The sequence below is a fragment of the Arachis ipaensis genome, chromosome B3 (genome assembly GCF_059453495.1).
Source record: "Arachis ipaensis isolate K30076 ecotype BB chromosome B3, ASM5945349v1, whole genome shotgun sequence".
In the NCBI taxonomy this organism is placed as follows: domain Eukaryota; kingdom Viridiplantae; phylum Streptophyta; class Magnoliopsida; order Fabales; family Fabaceae; genus Arachis; species Arachis ipaensis.
Window position 1 is genome coordinate 11,190,734 of NC_142438.1, and position 24,253 is coordinate 11,214,986.

The 24,253-nt window shown below is 36.1% G+C and overlaps 1 protein-coding gene across 2 annotated transcripts; it reads left to right on the forward strand.

Moving 5' to 3' along the window:
- Positions 1-3,988: 3,988 nt before the first annotated feature.
- On the forward strand, positions 3,989-24,141 carry LOC107629564 (uncharacterized). 2 transcript variants are annotated; one of them, XM_088508159.1, is made up of 12 exons: positions 3,989-4,338; positions 4,422-4,519; positions 4,600-4,809; positions 4,892-4,946; positions 5,241-5,338; positions 10,897-10,981; positions 21,870-21,993; positions 22,971-23,072; positions 23,183-23,247; positions 23,539-23,620; positions 23,767-23,846; positions 23,943-24,141. In XM_088508159.1, exons 1-12 carry the CDS (start codon positions 4,103-4,105, stop codon positions 23,998-24,000), a joined length of 1,293 nt encoding a protein of 430 aa, XP_088364285.1. In that variant the 5' UTR covers positions 3,989-4,102; the 3' UTR covers positions 24,001-24,141. The 2 variants fall into 2 exon arrangements, with proteins under 2 accessions (XP_088364285.1, XP_088364284.1); XM_088508158.1 differs by having other exon boundaries at positions 3,990-4,338; positions 4,880-4,946.
- Positions 24,142-24,253: the final 112 nt, after the last annotated feature.

Sequence of the window (24,253 nt, forward strand, 5' to 3'; positions counted from 1 at the left end):
CTTTTGATATATGGCTGCAACAACCCAAAAGCAATGTATTTCTTTTATCCTATTTGACCATAACTGAGTTCATCAATATAATGCATGTCCATCTAATATCCATCTAATCATGAATACACATTTCAATACAATAACTTGATTATTAACATAGAATCCAGTTTGCCTAAACAGCCACCACAAATATACAAAACACAATCACACCTATCAATGCACCACATATTACACCCCTAAGAAAGTCGAAAACATTATGCTTCTTCACAATTTGGTTATCCTCATCTTTCTTCCACAACAAATCCTCCAATTGCTTCACTCTGTCTTCCAAGCCATCGTTCAAGCTTACAACACCTTTATCACCTGCACTAGTGTCCACAGAAGCCAATCTATTCCCTTCGACTACATCCTCCATCGCATACCCAAAAATCTCATCAAACCATGCAAAAAATTCACAATAACCTTGCTTCTCCTGCAATCGCAACAACAACATAGCAAACAATTTTTACAAACCCATGGCAATTATCATACATGGCACAACAAAAACACTCTCCAATACCTTGAAATACGGATAACCAAAGAACAACTTATTCGGATTTTCTACCGTGCGCGTCCTGCATATTACAGCTAATGTCCTGCAGAAGCACTTGGGATGTTCTTCTTTTCTCAGTCGACCCCTCCCGAATCCAGTGGTCCCACTGTCAGCACTCAACTCGCCAGTAATACTTCTTCCACATCGTCTCCGACTTCGACTTGACGTCGTCCCTCCACTAGCCATCATCAACTCTAGCAACCATCATCAACTACACAACCTAATTTTAAATTGGCCCCCCAAATAAAACGACGTTGTTTGGTTGCACTGCCCTCCATTGCGGGGACCTATTTGTCCCTTAAAAAACGACGTCGTTCTCCTGTGCCCCAACAGAACGTCGTTTTGTCCTGCAAGTACAGGGACCAAACTGTCCTCGACGTGACGCGTCACTCTTAACCCGACACATCATCCAGGTTACCTCCACGTTACCTCCACGTAGGCCGTCAACCTTAGACTTGACCGGCTGAACCTGGTGTGGGGACATATCTGGTGTATAGCTAAGAAGGTCAGAGACAAAATTTTATTTAATTTCGTTGGGGACAAATTTGTCTAAACGTAAATTTTTTGAGAACCTATTTGGGGTATTACTCTTAAATTAATTATTACATATAAAATATGTATTTAATATTTTATAATTTATTTTATTAATGTAAAATAAGTTTGATTATTCGTCTATCTCGTATTCGATTATTATATTATGTCGGATTTGATTATTTTAATAACTAATTATTTATTTAAAAATATATATAAATATATACAAACATATAATAATTTATTTAATAGTTAATTTTTACCTCTAATATTTTATATCCTTGTAATATTAATTGCCTGTGATGATTCTCGTTTAGTCGTCTTCAAAAGGAACATAGGCCAAGGGCCAAGGCCGTATATCATATTTGTTTGTTACGTAAGAGTTTCACATGTAACGTCAAAATATTTATATGCAACAAGACTTGCTCACCTTTAAAAACAAATTCAAAAAAAAAAAAAAAAATTCTATCTTGCTTCTTTGGCTTACTAACCTCCTAGAATTGGCACACGCTAAGATAAAATATTTCTCCCATCGATGTCATTCTAGCAAATATTTCTTCCTCATGATGCAAAAAGCAAAATAAAAAATGTGATCAAGCTTTGAAGTTTATGAAGGATGATACACATATCTTATTATATTGGCGTGTGAATGGAAATTTTCTAGATGTTGAGATCTCCAGAAATTTACAAAATCCGAAAAAAGAAAGTTAGCAAGTGGAATTTTTCCGCAGGGCAATGTGTAAACTAACGGCAAGTGATGCCAAACAGCATATATAGAGGAAGAAGAGTTTTGTAATTTAATTCAGCTCTATTTTTCTTACAAAAATATTAATTATTAATTTGAAGACTTGGAATCATTCAAATGATTGTTTATTAATTTATTGTCACATATTTATTAGACCCTGCTAGTTCATCTGCCCGCAAAAATAACAGGAATTCTCTTATGTAACCCACACAAGCTAAATCAATACAATAAGATATTTAACAATTTTTTCATTATTTCTTTTTTCTTCACATGTTTATATATTTCCTTTTCTTTTCTACTAGAAACGGCTAATTATAGTGAGTCATCACTCATACTCACCACAAAAAATCTTTATAGTGATATTGTATAGATTTCATAGATTTTACGATTTTTATGATATATACCTAAAAGTACTCTTATATGTATTGTCTCAATCATTTGAATTACAATCCTAAATACAGAAAATTCATACACAAAATACTTTTTCGGTCTCTTTTACATTTTCTCTTTTTCGGTCTTATTAATATTTGTAAATAAAGTTGGTTTACTTTTAAGGAGTGACTCAGATAAAGACGCTTAAAATATCTTTTTTTAAAAATATTTTTTAGTAATTAAAAATTAATATATATAATCAATTAAATAATTTTATTTTTGTCAAAATTAGGCTAGACAAATTGATTTAACCGAAAAAATGGTGAATCAAATTTTGAACTGGTTTAAATTAATATTTTTTTTTATAAAAAATGACTACAATACCCGTATTATAGAAAATGATTAAAATACTCTTATATATATATATATATATATATATATATATATATATTAATTTTAAAAATTCTAAATCCTAACCCTACGATAGAAAAATAAAAGACTAAAATTTAGGATTCTCAAAATTAAAATATATAATAGAAGTATTTTAATCATTTTCTATAATAATGTATTGTAGTTATTTTCTGTAAAAAAAATAATATTAATTTAGACCAGTTCAAGATTTGATTCACCATTTTACGGTCAAATCAATTTGTCTAGCCTAATTTTGACAAAAATAATACGATTTAATCGATTATACGTATTAAATTTTAATTATTAAAAAAATCTTTATAAAAAGACGTTTTGAGCATCTTTATTTGAGTGACTTTATGAGAGTCGATACTCTTGTAAGAAGTTTTCAAGTTCGAGCTTGAAAAATCAAAGATTCATTGTTAGTAAAATTGTATTAATTTCTCGAATACTCTTAAAAAGAAATTATTGATAGTTCTCTAATTATAATTATAAAAAAAAAACAAAAAAATGAACTTATAATGTATTTATATAGAATAAATCTTTAAAATGTTATACTTTAGTGATTTTTTTCAATTAACAAAAAATATTAAACACCATTTTTTTCTTCAATAAACAAGAGAGAGTTGGGGTAGGTTTGGGAGGTTGTTGTACCCTAATATAAAACTGCATGTGCATGTGAGCGTCGCCATAGTTAGGTACATTGTAAATAAACAAACCACGTGTGTCGGTGGAAGCAAAGACATTCTTCCATCTAGTAACGTCGTTTTTCCCATATTTTTCATATTCATGCTAAAGTATCGTTTTTATCCCTAACGTTTGGGATAAGTCCTATTTATATTCCTAACGTTTAAATCGTTCTATTTATATCTTTAACGTTTATAAAAGTGATTCAATGTTATCCTACTATCAATTATACTAAACAAATTAGATTATATTTTTCAATTATTCTCATTTGAATGTATTCATTCTCAATTAGGTCTCATTTGGATGTGGTCGATTTTAATATTATACCTACTATTTGTGTTTAGATTCAATTATGTCCCTAAAAAAGTGAATTATATAAATGTTGTAGGAATTAGTTTTAACATTTAATGAGCTATTTTTTATAGTAGATCATTGATTCTATCCCAAACATTTGTATTTTAACTTTAAGAAGAGATTTTTAAAACTCAAACTAAAGCGTTCATGATGTGTAATTGACGGTAAGATAACATTGAATCACTTTTACAAACGTTATACAAATAGGACGATTTAAACTTTAGGAATACAAATAGAATTTACCCCAAAAGTTGGGACAAAAATGATATTTTACTCTAGTATAAATATGTACCAGAAACGATTAACACACACTACATCGCCTATATAAAATATTAGAAGGAAAGAAAACTGGGTGCGTGAGTGAATTAATTACTTCGTTAGTTAGTTATTGTGTTCATTCACTTGGCGCGCAACCAAATTCAATGGCGCCAGCTTCTGTGCTTCCCAATTTGAAATGGTTGCCACTGAATTCCAAATTCAATATCAAGAGCCAACTCCAAACAAGCAACATTGACGTTGACACGGTTAAGCTTCCCGAGAAAACCCGCAACTCGAGAGTCTTGATCCTTGGTGGAACGGGTCGGGTCGGTGGATCCACCGCCATTGCCCTCTCCAACCTCTGCCCTGACCTCCGCATTGTCGTCGCCGGTCGAAACAGGTCTCTCTCTGTTATATACAATAATTAATTACTAACTGTGAATAGGAATCGTTAATTCAATTAAATCACGGTAACAATAATAGGGAGAGAGGTGAAGCTATGGTTGCAAAACTGGGGGGCAATTCTGGTTTTTCTCAGGTTGATATGAATGATGAAAATTCACTCCAAAATGCTCTTCAAGGTATCGTACTCTTAGTTTTTTTGGTGACTTACCTACTCTTAATTATTTAGTCAATTAAAAAGTCAACCATGAAAATGCAGAGGTGGATCTTGTGGTTCATGCGGCGGGGCCGTTCCAAAAAGAAGAAAAATGCAGCGTGCTTGAAGCAGCCATAAACACCAAGACGGCATATGTTGATATCTGCGATGACACAAAGTATGCGTGGCGTGCTAAGTCCTTTATGAGAAGAGCATTAGGCGCTAATGTTCCAGCCATAACTACCGGAGGATTATGCCCCGGACTCAGCACAGGTACGGTTCCAACTTCTAACTGTTATTATTCCTTATTTTACTCACTCACTCACTGAAACTACTTTCTTAGTCATGGCGGCAGAGTTAGTCCGCGCTGCACTAAGTGAAAGTGATCAAGATAAGCCAGAAAGCCTAAGGTCATCATTCTTATCTCTTAGTCTCCTACCTGTTGCCATTATTGAAAACAAAAACAATAAGTTTTTTTTAATAAAATTTTAAAATATAAAATACTGAAAATAAGAATAAAAAATAAAAACACAAATTCTTATATTTTATATAAAAAATTTAAATAATAATAAAAAGATATGTTAATTAAATTCTAAAAAAAAAACTCATTTCATTATTTTTATCTAAAGCTAATAATTGAGAATAATTAAAAGATGCATATATATTCGAATGCATGTACATAAGTATATATTGTTGGTTCACAGGTTCTCCTACTATATATCTGGAACTGGTGGTGCTGGTCCAGCCGTGTTGCTTGGTAGCCTCTTCTTGTTGGGGGAGGAAGTAGTTGCATATAGCAAAGGTTGGTGTCTACATACTTTCTCTACATTATATTTCATTTCATAATTAAAGTTTAAAAATTTTATAAATGATAGACGCCTATTTAATTAGGATAGGATTATGCTACGTATATATTAAAATCAGCCACCAAAATCCGCTATTAATATAAAATACTTGTTGAAATACAAATACATATTGAAAATAAATTAAACCACATATGTATTTATATACAAATACATTAGTGACTAATTTTAGTGTACAAATAGTATTTCTCGTTAAGATATTGTTGTTCCTACCAAATTTTGTTACATAATCCGGTATTAGGGTTTAGGATATAAGGTTGCGTTTGATTATGAGAACATGATAAGATAAAATATTAAAAATAAAATATAAAAAGTAGAAATACAAAATTTAATATTTTTATATTTTGTGTATTGATAAACTAAAATAAATTATGAAAATTTAATTTTTTTTTATGTTTTTAATAAAAAATTTTGAGAAAAAAATAATTATAAAAAATTAATAAGAATAATAAAAAATAAAAAATAAATTGTGTCTTTTATTAGTATTTTTGTGTCTTTTTAAGATAGATAAAAAATACTCTACTTCAATATTTTTGGATATAATATTTTTATTCATGTCTCATCTATCAAAAATATATTAAAATAAATTAAACCACATATATTTATATATAAATATATTAGTGATTGATTTTAATGACTAATTTTAGGGTACGAATAGCATTATTAAAGGGCATTATTAGATCAAAGGATCATTGGATTTTTTATTTTAATAAGTAAACTAAATATAATAATTATTGAAATAAATAATTTAAAAAATATTTATTGAAATAAATACTCTTCTTATCTCGTTTATACTATAAACGAAAAAAATTTGCACGTAAATATGTGTATTTTTTCAATTTTTATATATCTCGTTTACAATGTAAATGAGATACATGAAAAATTATCTCGTTTACACTGTAAACGAGATATATGTATTTAAAAATATAAAAATATATTTTTAAAAATAATAAAAAATATTAATAATTTAAATTGGACCAAACTATTAAAAATGAAATGTTTCAAATAATAGAAAAGATGAACGATTTTAAATAATAGAGAAGATAAAATAAGCACGTTAACACGTTTACTTGTAAAGCACATAAGTGCACTTTTTTCTAACTACCAATTATTAATACATTTTCTTCTTCCATGTTCACTTATTTTTTTGTTTATTGTATGGGAGTACATAAAAATTTGAAATATAATTTAAGTAGAAAAGATTTCATATTCTACGCCAATAGAGTATGCATTAACTAGGTCATCAAATAAATCACGTATATTTAAATTATATTTCAAATTTTTAAATAGTGGGTAGTTAGAAAAAATGCAACCACAACTAAGAACTTGATGTCTGTATGCTTCGATTTTGTCAAGCTCTTATTGTTGTTGGAGAATAGTAGTACTGACTTATTGTCACAAAATATCTTTAATGATTTTTTAATGTCATCTACTATACGAAGTTCAGTGACAAAATTTCGTAACCATATGCCATGAAATCGGAATCAGAGTATCCAATAATCTCCAAATTTTCTGATCTCCGATAAGTAAATATGTAATCATTTGTTCTCTTTAGATAACGCAATACGCGTTTAACAGCTACCCAATGATCTATGCCCGAATTGCTCAAGTATCTACCCAATACTCCCACTATAAATGATATATCAGAATGTGTGCAGATTTGAGCATACATTAAATTTCCTAGTGCTGATGCATAAGGTTTATCATGCATTGCTGTCTTAAGATTATTTTGGGGCATTGCTTGAGACTAAACTTGTCTCCTTTAGTTTCGGGTGTGTCCATTGGTCTACAACTTTCCATGACATATCTACTTAAAATACTTTTGATATAGTTCTTTTGTGATAATCTAAGAATACCTTGAGAGTGATCTCTTAGTATCTCGATTTCTAATACAAAAGAGGCATCGCCATAAAAATTTTTTAGTTTCATGTGACAAGCCTATATCGTTACTGGCAAGTAGAATGTCATCAACATATAAGACCAAAAATATGTATTTACTCTCACTGAACTTGCGGTATACAATCTATAATATTTACCTCAAAACTATATGAGGTAATGACCTGATTAAACTTGTGATACCATTGACGGGAAGCTTGTTTGCGATCATATATGGATTTTCTTCTTTCTCTGTTGGATCTTCTTAATAACACTTCTTGAGGTTGTTGAGCTTGCTGTATGGGTTGGGATTGAAGAGGATTCTCATTATTTTCTTGTACTGTAACTGAATCTACAATAGGATTTTCATTGTATATGCTCTTGTACTATAACTGTATCTTGAACAATAATAGGCACAAGGACCTGATCATTGTCAGTTACAGAATCCTCATCAAAAGCAACATTCCTAATATTTCCTTCCCCCAAACTCAACATCCTCAAGAAATCTCGCATTTTCCGTCTCAAAATAGACCTTGATGTAGGATTGTAAAATTTGTACCCCGTGAGTGCTCAGCGTAACCAACAAAGTAGCAACTAGTTGTCCTTGATTCAAATTTTCTTTCATGTTGCCTATAAGGTCGCGCTTCAGTTGAACATTCCCAAATATGCAAATGCTTTATACTGGGCCTTTTCCTAATCCAAATTTCATATGGAGTTTTGTTAATTGCTTTGCTTGGCACCCTATTAAGGATGTACACTGCGATCTTTAAGGCTTCTCGCCAAAGTGATTCAGGCAAAGAAGAATGACTAATCATACTTCTCACCATGTCCTTAAGAGTTCGGTTCCTTCGCTCTGCAATACCATTCATACTAGGTTTGCCTGGCATGGTATATTGCGGAACAATACCACACTCCTCTAGGAAAAGAGCAAAATGTCCGGGACGTTGCTCACCTGAACCGTCATATCTTCCGTAGTATTCACCACCACGATCATATTTGATAGCTTTAATTTTCTTTCCAAGTTGAAGTTCAACTTCAGCTTTGAAAGACTTGAAAATATCCAAGGTTTGAGACTTTTCATGAATTAAATATAGATACCCGTAACGAGAGTAATCATCTATGAACGTAATAAAGTACCGTTGTCCATTCCAAGAGACAGTAGAGAATGGGCCACATATATCGGTATGTATCAGTTTTAAGACATCTTTAGCTCTCTCGGCACCTAATTTCCTTTCGTTTGTCCTTTTCCCCTTTATGCACTCAATGAAGACTTCAAAGTCCGCCAAATTTAGGGGTCCAAGAATTTCATCCGACACGAGCCTCTGAATTCTCTGTTTAGAGATGTGACCTAGGTGTTTGTGCCATAATGATGCCGAATTCTCATTTAGTTTTCGTTTTGTATCCGTTTGCAGTATTTCATTATTATAGGAATTTAAGTCAAGCCTATATAGATTATCCACCAAATGACCAGAGCAAATATTATTCGAATTATAAACGAGATTGACTTTATTGTCTCCGAACAAGCAAAAATAACCTGATTTGTCCAAACGAGAAACATAAACCAAATTCCGTCTAAATGACGGTACATAAAACGTCTCTAATAAATCTAAGTAAAATCCACTCATGGAACATAATCTAAATGTTCCTATAGCTTCGACTGCAACTATATTGCCATCTACCCCATAGATGTATCTTTCAGCATCACTTGGCAGTCGGCTCCACAGGCAATCCTGCATAGTAACACTTACATGAGTAGTAGCAGCAGAATCTACCCATCAAGTATCAACAGGTGTATAACTTAAACTAGCCTCAGAACAAACGAAAGTAAGAATTATACCCTTCTTTACATGCCAAGTGACATATTTGGTACAATCCTTCTTCATATGTCCCACCTTCTTACAGAAGAAACAGATTGAAACTTGATCCTGTTTCTTAGCCTTTTTCTGCTGAAAAGGCACATCCGCAGTAGTATCACGCTTTCTTTTATACTGAGAAGATGAAGTCATGTGAGCACTTTCAGTCTTATCTTGCTGTAGCCTCTCTTTTTCTTGCACACAGTGAGATATAAGCTCATTTAAGGACCAAGTGTCATTCAGAGTGTTATAATTCACTTTGAATTGCCCAAAATGTGCAGGAAGGGAAATCAAAATGAAATGCATAAATAAATCTTCAGACAACTCTAACTTTAGTGCTTTCAATTTTGAAGTAAGATGAGACATTTCCATAATATACTCCCTTATGTTCCCTTTACTTTTACACCTTATGGAGACAATTTTGCTCAAAAGGCTACTTGTCTCCGCCTTTTCATTCTTAGTAAAAAAAATTTCAACATCTTTCAGTAACTGTTTGGCATCTTTATCCTGAGTAATAGAGCCCCGAAACGCCTCAGGAATTGAGCGTTTCACGATCATAATGTTCATTCGATTGGATCTCTCTCACTTCTCTATTTTAACCTCATTGAGATTTTCTGGAGTGGAAGTGGGTTTCTCCTCTGGAAGAGCTATATCCAGATCCATACAACTGAAGACAACTGTATTAATAGTGGGCACTTTAAGAGTGCACTTATGTGTTTTCCAAGTAAACGTGTTAATCTTTATTATTTAAAATGGACTGATTATCTTCCATTTTATTTAAAATTGTACATCTTCTCTATTATTTGAAACATTCTATTTTTAATAGTTTGGTCTAGTTTAAATTATTAATATTTTTATTATTTTTAAAATTTATATTTAATTATTTATAAATACATATATTTCGTTTATACTGTAAACGAGATACATGAAAAATGATCTCATTTACCGTGTAAACGAGATAAGAGAAGGATATTTATTTCGGTAAATATTTTTTAAATTATTTATTTCAATAATTATTATAATTAATTTATTTATTAAAATAAAAAATCCGAGGATCACTGCTCCTACTAAATCTATGTAGTTGGATATTAGAGTTTTTAATTTCCCACTAAATCTTGGTATTTATATAAGTTTTAACCTTCACACTTATCATTTAGTAGGCTATGATGTATGTTTGTTTGAGTAAAACGTCGTACTTTAGAATTAAGTTGGTTTTATTCACAAATATAATACCCAGTCATATAACATATACATATAGGATACATTTATAGCAAAATCTAGTTTATGACGATAATCTAACAAGATGTTTCTCTATTTAATTTATATGTGTAAATTACACTAGAGAAGTTGGATGCTCCCGTAACCTAGACTAATTTTTTTAAAAGAAGTAATATAATTAAGTAGCGAGTATGCCATTTTATTATTTGGTTAAATTTAATTCATTTACTTTTAATAAATAAAATTAATTTTGACTAAATATTAAATCATTATTTTACTATTTGTTCAAAACTTATCTTTTATTCTACATATAAATTAAAATTGAAGTTCATCAAATACTAGCATTTTTTCACGTATTAATTATATTTATATTATACAAATTCTTTTTATCATATATTTCAATATAACACTTTTCCCCTTCATTTTCTCTTGATCGAAATAAGTTATGCATACACACAAGTATATATATAGATATATATTTTTCTCTTTATTTTCTTTGTTTTTATTCATCCAATCAATGTGTAAATAATAAAGCTGGAATGTTCAACTAGGAGAAAAGGTCAAACTGGAGCCATACAGTGGAAAGCTCAATGTTGATTTTGAAGAAGGAATTGGCAAAAGAGACGTTTATCTAATGTAAGTTTTTCCATATATATCGAAAGTATTTTATCTTAATAAATATAAAATTATCGATTTTTTTATAACAAAAAAAATATTAACTAAAAACTGTTAAAACTTATTATTTTTATTTTTATTTAATATATTTATAATAAATAAATATTAAATAAAATAAATTTAAAATATTTTTTTAACATTACTATAATAATTAATAAATCGTTATTTACTCATAAGTACTTCAAAAGAATCCAAAAAAATCTAATTTTGTATTCTTTTTCTTTTTCTTTTTTCCTCTTCTTTTTTTTCAACATGTTTTTAACGTTGCTTCTTCTCTTTTTCATGTGTTATTTATACAAAAATTCTATTTTTTTTTTAAATAATTGAAACTTTTCTGTTAGTATTATAAAATTGATGTGTTGTTAATATTTATAATTTATTAAAAAAAGACTTGCCACTCAATATTTATCAAATCTATTTATATATTTTAAGAGAAATAATTTATAATATAGTATTAAAATCTTTAATAATAGAAAAAAAATTTAGAATTTGATTTTGACTATCCTGTCTTTCAAGATAGAAGTAGGGATTATTTGTTTGTGCAGTTAAGGGAAGTACTTATTTAAAAAATGAAAAATATTTTGTATTATATATTTAAAGAGAACATTTTATTAAAAAAAACTATTTGGGTATGATAAATATTTAAGTTTTCTATGTAAAATTAAAATTATGGTAAGGAGAAAAAAACTATTTTCCATAATATGATATTTTTGAAAAATTAAAAGGTGTAATTATTGTTTTATTATATATATATATATATATATATATATAGGTATAAAATAAAATAATTTTGTTCATACCCTGACCCAATAGTAAGGCCCAGGTCCAAACGAAAGGCCCAATCCAGAGGATTGAGCCTCGCCCTGCACCGACCTTCGCCCTACGAAGTTGGTCCCTACCACAACTTGCTCTAAAGAAGTCGGGACGAAGATTAGCTGGCAGATAAACACCCATTCAAATGAGTAACTGCCCCTAAAATCTCTCTACCCACTTCCAAGTGACATATCTCAACCTCCCTAAGATAAAGGGACGGTTATCCACCTTAAATGGCGGAACTACTCCAACGGTGGTTATGGGTTCACCACTATAAATACACTGACACTTCTCAGCTATCTCAGAGGCCCAATACTCTCTAGACCTGTTTTGCTCCCTTTGCTGACTTTGGCATCGGAGTGTCTTTGCAGGTACCACCCCTCATTCTCTCACACGGAAGTCGGACGGGGGCCTTGGATCATAAACCCATTCGGAGGCTTCCTCATTCAGACGATTGGGCCAGCCAAGCTAATCCAACCCAATAATCTCTGGTTACCCACCGTAACATTGGCGCTGTTGCCGGGGACCCGAGAGATCAGCCAGTAATGGCGGACGTATCCCAGGAAGATGGTCATGTAGCGTCGGATTCCGAACAAGAGAATCCAGATATCGGAAACAACGACGCAGACCCAACCCTCCACCAAGGAACCAGTGACCAACACAGGGAAGGCACATCCGGACTTAAAAAATCCGAAGGCAAATTCCTCGGAGGGGCGTGAATCGGAAAAAGATGGACCATCCCATGCAACTGAGCTTATGAGGTTAGTCCATGTCAACCAAAGTCGCTTAGAACAGTTAGAGCAGGAGCGGGAGCGACAAAGGGCGACAGAGAAAAACCTAAAAGAGGAGATGGAACGGCGAAAAAAGTTAGAGAAAAAACTCTTAAAGTTAGAATCCTCCCTCAAAGGTCGGAACTCCCGTGACGATCGAGAAGAGTCGCCCCCAGGAGGGGAGGACCCTTTTAGTGAGGACATAATGAGGGCAAAAGTTTCAAGAAACTTTAAAAGCCCTGATATGGACCTTTATGACAGAACCACAAATCCGAAGCATCATTTAAGCAATTTTAAAAGTCGGATGTATCTGGCTGATGCTTCTGATGCGACGCGCTGCAAATCTTTCCCGACCACCTTATCGAAAGCAGCGATGAAGTGGTTCGATAGCCTCCCTCCAAGGTCGGTCACCAACTTCGAGGACCTCTCGAGGAAGTTTCTAATGAGGTTCTCCATTCAAAAAGATAAAGTAAAGCATGCACCAAGCCTCCTGGGAATAAAGCAGGAGGTCGGAGAACCTCTATGGGATTATATGGAAAGGTTCAACAAAGCATGCTTAGAGATTCAAGATCTGCCCACCGAGGCAGTCATCATGGGGCTAGTAAATGGACTCAGAGAAGGTCCCTTCTCACAGTCCATATCAAAAAGGCACCCCACCTCCTTAAGTGATGTACAAGAACGAGCTGAAAAGTACATCAACATGGAGGAAAATGCCAGACTGAGAGAGTCGAGCTCACGACCTGGGCACCTTCCCTCAATAAAGGAGAGAGAAAGGGAGCCCAAGAAGAAAGAAGACCTTGGTCCCGACAGACCCAGGAAATATCACTCTTATACTCCCCTGATGGTTTCTATAGTGGACGTATACAGAGAAATTTGCAATACTGAAAGGCTGCCACCTCCCAGGCCCATTAAAAATAAAAAAGGCGGGAGTCGCAGCGATTACTGTGAGTACCATAAAATATATGGTCACTCAACAAATGACTGTTACGACCTTAAAAATGTGATAGAAAAGTTGGCCAGAGAAGGCCGACTAGACAGATATCTCATAGAAAGGTCGGACAATCATGGGAAGAGAAAGCGAGATGACACAGATAGAAGAGACCCTCCACCGCAGACTCTGGAGAGACATATACATATGATCTCAGGTGGATTCGCGGGAGGGGGACTCACCAAGTCCTCTCGCAAAAGACACCTCAAGCGAGTCTACCAGGTCGAAAATGAATCACCCGACCTTCCTACCGTCTCATTTACAAAGGAAGATGGGCAAGGAGTAATCCCTGGACACGACGATCCAGTGGTGATAATTATGATCATAGCCAATGCCCATCTCCACAGAACTCTAGTGGACCAAGGAAGCTCGGCAGACATCATTTTCAAGCCCGCGTTTGACAAACTAGGGCTAGGTGATACGCCAATAAAACCACTGGGATTTCTACCCCTCCACACTACCTTCGGAAAGGAGGAAAAGTCCAAAACTCTGAGCATAGACTTCATAGTCATCGACGTGGGGTCAGCATACAATGCCCTAATCGGCATAACTACCCTAAATTGACTCGGAGCGGTGGTGTCTACCCCCCATCTCTGCATGAAATTTCCGACACCTGCGGGAATAGCAACGGTGCGGGGAGACCAGAAGTTGGCAAGAAAGTGCTACAATGAAAGCTTGAACCTGAGGGGAAAAGGCAAAGAGGTTCACACCATAGAGCTCGGTGGTGCAAGGGCCAAAGAAGAGCTACGACCACAGCCAGGAGGAAAAACTGAAGAAATACAGGTCGGCGAAGAGGAAGGGAAGAATACCAACATAGGAGCCAGCCTAGGGGAAACCCTGAAGCAAGGGTTGACTAAGCTCCTAAGAGATAATTCTGACCTCTTCGCCTGGAAAGCTTCCGACATGCCCGAGATAGACCCCAAGCTCATGTCCCATAAGCTCTCGGTACACCCGGGATCCCGACCTATACAACAGAAAAGGCGCAAGCTCGGCCCGGAACGAGTCCTAGTAGTGGAAGAGCAAGTGCAGGCACTCCTAGAAGCCGGCTTCATTAGAGAAGTTAAATATCCAACATGGCTAGCAAATGTAGTGCTGGTCAAGAAGCAAAACGGCAAATGGAGGATGTGTGTCGACTACACCGACTTAAATAAGGCATGTCCCAAAGACCCTTATCCACTCCGAAGTATTGATACCTTAGTAGATTCTAGCTAGGGATATCAATAATTGTCGTTCATGGATGCCTATTCAGGATATAACCAAATCTCAATGCATGAGCCGGACCAGGAGAAAACATCATTCATCACGCCCAGAGCAAATTTTTGCTACGTGGTCATGCCATTTGGATTAAAAAATACAGGGGCCACATACCAAAGGCTGATGAACAAGGTGTTTGCTCCCTACCTCGAGAGCTTAATGGAAGTCTATGTAGACGACATGCTAGTGAAAACCAAGGAAGAAACCGACCTCTTGGCAGACCTCTCGCAAGTATTTAACACCATAAGGTTACACGGGATGAGGCTAAATCCCGCAAAGTGTACCTTCGCGGTGGAGGCTGGAAAGTTCCTAGGGCTTATGCTAACACAGAGAGGGATCGAAGCAAATCCCGATAAGTGTAAAGCTATCCTGGAAATGAAGAGCCCGACTTGCTTAAGAGAGGTTCAGCAACTGAATGGCCGACTTGCAGCCCTCTCCAGATTTTTGGTAGGATCGGCACTGAAATCCCTTCCACTGTTTTCTTTATTAAGAAAGGGATGCCAGTTCGAATGGACTCCAGAATGCGAAGGAGCGTTCCAGGAGTTCAAAAGGTTCCTGAGCCAACCACCAATCCTAACCCGACCTCTAGTCGGGAAAGACCTCGTCCTATATTTGTCCGTAGCAGACAAAGCTGTTGCGTCAGCCCTGGTAAGGGAGGACGAGGTCAGACAGCATCCAGTTTACTTCATCAGCAAAGTTCTACAGGGCCCCGAGCTAAGGTACCACAAAATAGAGAAGTTTGCCTACTCCTTAGTAATAGCCTCACGAAGGTTACGGCCTTACTTCCAAGCACATACAATAAAAGTCCGAACGAACCAACCCATGAAGCAAATCCTCCAAAAGACGGATGTTGCAGGGAGAATGGTTCAATGGACAATAGAGCTCTCCGAGTTTGACCTGAAGTACGAAACTCGGACAGCAATCAAAGCCCAATGCCTCACCGACTTCATAGCAGAATACGCGGGAGATCAAGAGGAAAAGCCAACTACATGGGAACTTTATGTAGACGGATCCTCAAACAAGACAGGAAGTGGTGCAGGCATAATACTGGCTGACGAAAGGGGAACTCAAATAGAGGTATCCCTCAAATTTGAATTCCCAGCTTCAAATAATCAGGCAGAATATGAAGCCCTGATTGCGGGATTGAAGCTGGCCGAAGAAGTCGGTGCAACAAAAGTGATGATATACAGTGACTCTCAGGTGGTGACCTCCCAGATAAATGGAGAGTATCAGGCCAAAGACCCAAACATGAAGAGATACCTGGAAAAAACTCTGGAGTACCTCGGGCACTTTGCGGAAACCGAGGTTAAGCATATAACTCGGGACCTCAATAGCAGAGCAGACGCCCTCTCCAAGTTAGTAAGTACTAAGCCAGGAGGGAATAATAGAAGCCTGATCCAGGAAACTCTCCAAGAGCCCTCTGTGGTGAAAGCAGAGGACAAACAAGATGTCCTTGAGGTATCCGGGCTAAACCTCGGATGGATGAATCCTTTGGTCGAATACCTAAAATTTGACATCCTCCCCAAGGAGGAAAAAGAGGCTAAGAAAATCCGGAGGGAAGCACAATATTACACTCTGGTGAAAAACATCCTTTATACAAGAGGAATATCAACGCCATTGTTGAAGTGCGTACCAACCTCAAGGACCACTGAAGTGCTAGAGGAAGTCCATAATGGGATCTGCGAAAACCATCTCGGAGCCAGGTCGCTAGCCAGGAAAGTAATCCGAGCTGGATTCTACTGGCCGACCTTGCAGAAAGATGCCACAGAATTTGTGAAAAAATGCCAACCATGCCAAATGCATGCAAATTTCCACGTGGCTCCCCCCGAGGAGCTCATTAGTATAACTTCTCCATGGCCCTTCGCAAAATGGGGAATGGATTTGTTAGGTCCTTTTCCCCAGGCGCCAGGACAAGTCAAATACCTGATCGTGGGAATAGATTACTTCACAAAGTGGATAGAAGCAGAACCATTAGCCACCATCACAGCCCAAAGAAGTCGGAGGTTCCTCTACAAAAATATCATCACAAGGTATGGAATACCTTATTACGGAACTCAGTTCACTGACTCTACCTTCAGAAGCCTAGTGGCCAGTATGAAAATCAAATACCAGTTCACCTCGGTGGAACATCCACAAGCCAATGGACAAGCCGAAGCAGCCAACAAAGTCATACTGGCAGGGCTGAAGAAAAGACTACAAGATGCAAAAGGAGCTTGGACAGAAGAACTTCCCCAAGTGTTGTGGGCTTATCGGACGACACCCCAATCAGCCACTCGAGAAACACCCTTCCGACTTGTCTATGGGCGTAGAAGCTATGATACCAGTGGAAATCAGCGAGCAAAGCCCAAGGGTGATTCTCCATGATGAAATCGGGAACATACAGGGGCACAAAGAGGAGCTTGAATTGCTCCTCGAAGTCCGAGAACAAGCCTAGATAAGAGAAGCGGCATTGAAACAAAGGATGACTACCAGGTATAACAAAAAAGTCGTTCGAAGGAGTTTCGCCCCAAACGATTTGGTCTTGATCAGAAACGACATTGGAGTCAACAAATCGGGGGAAGGCAAGCTAGCAGCTAATTGAAAAGGACCCTATAAAGTTAGCGAGGTCTTAGGAAAAGGTTATTATAAGGTGACCGACCTGAACGGCACCAAGTTACCAAGGTCGTGGCATGCTTGTAACATGAAAAGGTACTATAGTTAAAAGCGAACTCTACTCCCTGATGTACTCTTTTCCCAACTTTACGATTTTTTCCCAAAAGTCAAAGGATTTTTTCTGAAGAAGGGTTTTTAACGAGGCATCATAGTAGAGGCTAAGGGAGAATAGATTACTAAAAGCCCTTAGTAGCAATAAAGTACCTTCCCAAATAAATAAAGATCTTTTTACAAAGTCTCTTATAAATTCCCCTTTTGTTTATTTTTCTCTCTACGAAACGCGCCGACTTAAGCTCGACAAAACGTGAAAATCCCATGAACCGACCTAGATGGTCGTCAGGATAAAACGACGAGGTACAAGTCGGCGTAAAGAGGTTATAAAAGTTGATCGTGAGAAACTCGGAGATATCCCGACTCATAAGTTGAGGTGAAAATCCGAGTAGAAAAGAAAACGCATTGCAAAAATAACCTAAGTCATAAAAACTCAAAAAAATCAAAGTTGAGTATTGGGAATAGCAAAAAGAGATAAAAAAAACTTATCAAAAAGCCTAAAGACTGTCCTAAAGTCCTTAAAAGCAAAAAGGCTTAGAAGGACAGACAAGCCAAAGAAAAGATTTGCAGAAAAGATCAAGGGAACTTCAATCAAAACCAGAAAAGCATATACACCAAAAGTAACTGAAACACTTACCCAAAAAAGGGGATTTTCTGTTAAATAAAACCCTTATCCAAAAAGGGCACTTATCAATATTTTGTTTACAGCCTTAAAAGGCCAATGTCAAAAAACAACCACCACAAATATAAAAGAGTTTAAAAAAGAGGGGACCCACAGGCCGAGCCCCATATAGCCAACAATTCTTTTCAAGCATTACCGCCAGGAGTAGTCGGATCACCACCAGAGTCGGGAAGAGTAGTCGGAGCGCCATCAGGTCCAGGAAGGGGAGTATCCATCGGAGACGGAGAGGAGGTACTCGGAGCCTTCGAGGAACTTGGAGCATCCTTTGGACGAGGAGGGGACTCAACGATTCTCTATCCCCAAGTCTTCAAATCTGACTCAGTGACATGCTTGGGAGAGGGAGGAGGATAAACTATGGCACCATCAATGACGACCTTGTCAGGATCCAAAGGAGAGAGATCCAGGTCGGGAGCAAGGACTCTTACCTGCTCCTTAAAAATCCTCCAGGCCTCCTCGTCCCCCTCAGCAATAGAGTCCTCCAACTCGGCGTAGGCATTCCCAGAATTCAACAAATCCTTCCTCACAGCCACGAGGTCCTCAAATAAACTCGAATAACTCTCCTGCGCCTTCTTCCTCAAGCCCTCCTCCATATTGCATTGGGCTTGCAACTTGTTCTCCTTCTCCCGAAGGCCATCCCTCTCCTCCTTCAACTTAGCGACCTCCTTCTTCAACTCCTCCTCATGTTTCCGATATATGAGAAGCCTTTCCTCCAGCTCTTCAACCCTCGAGGTTGAACCCAGAGAGCTAAGAGGAGTCTTCTCAAAAATATCAAGGAACTTGGCATAAACCCCTGCCTCCCTGATGCTCTCCTCAGCCAGAATAGTAAGGTGGTTCCGAATAGAAACATCATCCATACCTATACGGGTATGGGGGTAGATGTACTTCCGGATAAATGCAGGAGCATCCGCCTTAGCCTCACCTTCAAAAGAAGAGCCAGGCTCTAAAGCCTTGCGCTTCTTCTTCTCTGGCTCAGGGGAAGGTCAGGGGGAAGGGGGCGGCTGAGAAGAAGCCAAGGAAGAAATAACGATGGGTTGAGAAGGAGTCCCCAAATTTCAGGGAGGAGGAGGAAGAGGAGAACTAGTTACCCTGGCGCCGCCAATCCTGGCACGGGACCTCGCCTTGGCCTCCTGGACTCTCTGGTAAGACTCACTAGAATTTTTTTTCGCCATCTCTGTAAAAACAATTAGTAGCCAAAAAGTCAGACAAGTCGGAAATCAAGTAGATAAATAAAAACTACCTAGTTGTGTCTGGACAAAGGTCGGAGACCCCTGGAGAAATTTTTTGGTATCCAGATATGGGACCCTCCCCCATACTTCTCGGAGGATCCCTACAATGGCTGCCTCCACCTCATCTAGATCGTCCAAACCATATTTCTCACAGGGGGAGGCCTCTAACCAGTACAAGGGAAAGCGAGGAGAAGAATTCTCATCCAAGAAAAAGGGGTGGTGACCCTCTATGGCTTGAACTTTGAAAAAATAATTTTTGAAGTCATGGAAAGATTCATCAAAAAGGGTGAAGACCCTCCGACCTTGTATATCTCGGAAGGACACTCATTGCTGCTTGTTATTTTGCCCACTGAAGGGCTTGGTCATGTGGAAAAGAAAAAAGAAAATCCTCAAAGAAGTCGGAAATTCCAAGGCACGGCTGATAAACTGATAAATTTTTAGAAAGCCCCAAGAATTGGGATGAAGCTGGGTAGGTGCAACACGGCAGTGATGTAAAACAGCAACCTCAAAATCAGAGAAAGGGAGAAAAATGTCCAGTCGGGTGATCATACTCTCATACATATAAAAGAAATGAGGGGCTGCCTCTGAAGCCCTCCCAAAGCAAACCCGGTCTTCCGGACCCGGGGCAAGCAGTTCATACTTTGGCTCATCCTCATCAGAGGTGCAGAGCCGGTGCCGAGTGCAAAGGCCAGTTATAAAATCAGTGTCAACCAGAGTTTCCTCTCCTAAGACTGTGACATCGACCCACTGAGCAAGAATTTCTACAGAAGACATTTCTTTTCCTAAAAAGGTGAGTAAAACCTACAAAGGAAAAAGAAAAGAAAATAAAAAACATAGTCTCTAAGGGGAATACGGAATCAAAGCCTACGAATCAACTTCTCTCTATCTAAAGAATAAAAGCATGCAAACAGAAAGAACATCGTAAAAAGAAGAAAAGACTAACCTTTATCTGGAAATAAGGTAGAGGAAGATAAAAGTCTTCAAACAAGGGTGCTCCACGAACGGATGAGAAGAAGAAAATTTGAAAAATCGTAGAAACGAAGCAACGAAAGAGAAGGAAAGTATTTATAAAAACGTTAGGGGCATAATGGTAAAAACGGAAGCAATCATTAATGGGTGCACCGTTACCAAGACAATCCCTACGCAAACCTCTAACGGACGCGACGTTTGATTAGACGTAACTGTGAAAATCAAAAGTCACGAAAAGTCACGTCGGTTCCAAACCATCACATCGGTTCTCCAACAAGTCGGCTACAACCCCGAGTATAATACTCGTACCCAAGTCTTAAAAGAAATTGGGCTCGAGTAGGGGCACTGTTCATACCTTGGCCCAATAGTAAGGCCCAGGTCCAAACGAAAGGCCCAATCCAGAGGATTGAGCCTCGCCCTGCACCGACCTTCGCCCTACGAAGTCGGTCCCTACCACGACTTGCTCTAAAGAAGTCGGGACGAAGATTAGCTAGCAGATAAACACCCATTCAAATGAGTAACTGCCCCTAAAATCTCTCTACCCACTTCCAAGTGCCATATCTCAACCTCCCTAAGATAAAGGGACGGTTATCCACCTTAAATGGCGAAACTACTCCAACGGTGGTTATGGGTTCACCACTATAAATACACTGACACTTCTCAGGTATCTCAGAGGCCCAATACTCTCTAGACCTGTTTTGCTCCCTTTGCTGACTTTGGCATCGGAGTGTCTTTGCAAGTACCACCCCCCATTCTCTCACACGGAAGTCGGATGGGGGCCTTGGATCATAAACCCATTCGGAGGCTTCCTCATTCAGACGATTGGGCCAGCCAAGCTAATCCAACCCAATAATCTCCGGTTACCCACCATAACAAATTTCATAAATTTTTAATAAAATACACTATGTTATCTTTTTAATGAAATTTTAATAAAAATAATGTATTTTTATAATATATATATATATATTGGATTTAACAAATAATAATCATAATTTAATTTACTTTCATTCTATAGCGGTTAGAAATTTTAATTTTAAATGAACATATTCGTCCTTAGCAAAAAACTGTTTGTAAAACAAAATAATACTAAATTATAATTATGTCCTTTTTCATATCGTTAGCAAAGTTGAAATGTAACTTGTGTGAAGATCATATCCTGCTCTATAAAAAGCCTCCCACTAATTGATTTAATTGAGAAAATGATACCCGGAAAAATGATACATTTTTATCAAAATACACAAAACACATCATCATTTCACAATATCATATTTTAAGAAAAATAAAAAAATGTGAAAAAAAAAAAAAAAGAAAAGCATGTGGATGATAGACTTGGTCTACTTAACAAAGTTAAATCTTTCTCCAAATACAATTTTCCATTTAATTATCCTTAAACATTTGCTTTTATTCTTGAAAATTAAGATTACACTTCAATCATGGTATTCAGGAATTTACCAGAGGTTAGATGTGCTTATGAGAATCTAGGAGTGCCAACTGTTAGTGCTCGATTTGGATCAGCACCATTTTTCTGGAATTGGGGAATGGAAAATTTGACCAAAGTTCTTCCTTTGGTATGCTCCTGAATCATAAGCTTTAATTTGTTGCTAACAGTATTCCTTTAGAATATCTTGAAATATGTATAATAATGGTGCCAATAGAGCTGAAAAGTGAACACAAACTACACTAATTAAGTAAAATATTATGATTTGCTTGTGTTAATTATTTTAGCACGATATAGAGTACTCTGGTTGGATTTGAAATCTTAGTTTCAATTGGTATGAGCTGTGTTTAATGATTTAATCTACTACATCATATGATAATATCGCCCATAAATGATTATCTAGAACGTAAATATTTGTAAAATAATATAACAATATTGAATTAAATAAGTTCTGAAATTATATTAAAATTGAAATTAAGCGACTCTAATTCAATTTTAAAATTGTGCTAAAAAAATGAGAAATATCGCGTATTTATGTAGTGTTTGTTTTTAGATATTAAAACTGAGATTGGATGATTGCTACTTAGTATTATATATTAGAACTAAAATTTTAGATTTGAAACACAAAAGTTCAATTTTTAAGTATCTCTAGAAAATAGGAATACAAATAACTTAAATTTTTGAGATTGGAAATTGAATCTTTAATAATTTTTTTTAAATATTTTTATTTAACTTTTCAAATTTTAAATCTATTTTTCATTTTTCGTATTTATCTTAAACCAAATATGATACTTAGACATAACTCAATCTAGTACATTTTACACTAAACACAATACTATAACTTAATTTAGTCTCTATCTTTCAGTCTTTCAATTTCTGTCTCTGAATCTCAGTCTCTCTTTCAAATGCAGTCTTGTAAACTACCTAAAAATCTTGTTTCAAAGAGGCGCGAGACTTATAATAATTATTATTTGAACCATAACCCTGAGTATCAACAAGCAATACTGAAACTAACTCCACTGTTTTCTTTCTTCTCTGCCTACTATTAATATAATTGAGGAGTATATGTTATTCTCTTTTCTTCACACAATTGAGTAAACGATGCAGGAATTTCTGAGAGACAGGAGTAAAGTGGGAAGGTTGGTTGAATTATTTGGTCCTTTAATTGAAGCAGTTGATGGGATTGTCGGGGAACATATATCAATGAGGGTGAGGCAAATAAGTAGAAATATTGTGAAAATAGTGCTCCTTTAATCGTTCTTTTAATTTTCTTTTCTTTTCAAAAATGGCAGAACTGTTGTTATAGATGTTCTTAACAGGTTGATTTGGAGTGTGCAAGTGACCGCAGCAGGGTTGCCATCTTCAGTCACAGGAAACTTTCCACGTAATTTACATTGACAATTGCCACTTTATTTGCATTTCGTACATAAATTAAATTAGCTTTTGACACATTCTTAATTTATGTATATAATTTCTTTGGATGCTATGTAAGTAGTGTTTTGAAGTACTATATATGGTACAACATACAAGTTTTTAAACTCGGATTGAATATATGGTATGTTATTAGTTATGACAAGGCTTATTATAATAATGACCCTTTTATGAATGATATTATCATAATAAAAGTGATAATATTTATTCACTAACAATTAATGCTACGTGTACGTTCTTCCAGAGCTGCAGGAATTGCAACAGCAGCATTTGCACTTGCGATTCTAGAAGGAAGCACAGAGCCTGGTGTTTGGTTTCCTGATGAGGTATGCATTATTGCATTTACAGTGTTTTCCTTTTTTTTGGGGGGGGCACATTTTAGACTTATAACATGAACATTTCACCACAAAAGTAATTTTTTTTCTTTTTCTTTTAATCTGAATATAATTATATAATTAAATTCTATATGCAGGTTCAAGGACTTGCAATTGAGGCCAGAGAAGTTCTTCTCAAGCGTGCTAGCCAGGGTACATTTAACTTTGTAATGAACAGGTGAACTTTTAAAACTTATTTATTGTTGACTTTCTTTGCAAAATTTTTATTTATGCCATTTTATTTGCTTTTTTCTCTTCATTTCTGAGTACTCAGATCACCATGGACGATTGAAACAAATCCAAAGGAGCACGGATTAGGAATATATGTATGAGCTGGGATCCAAACGTGAAATTCAGTAAAATTATTTTGTTGTACTGATAGGTGTACAATGTAATCGCTTATCAAAGGTGTACAATGTAATGAATGTATAGTCCATGAGAGATGATTAATGGAAAAGAAGCTATAACTTTCTTATGTTATACGGAACTAAGATGTTGATTTGACCATGTTTATGTTAAAATAAATAAATTAATTAAATAAAAAGAATTACATGTTCCTGAAACAATTATGGATGTCCCAAAAAA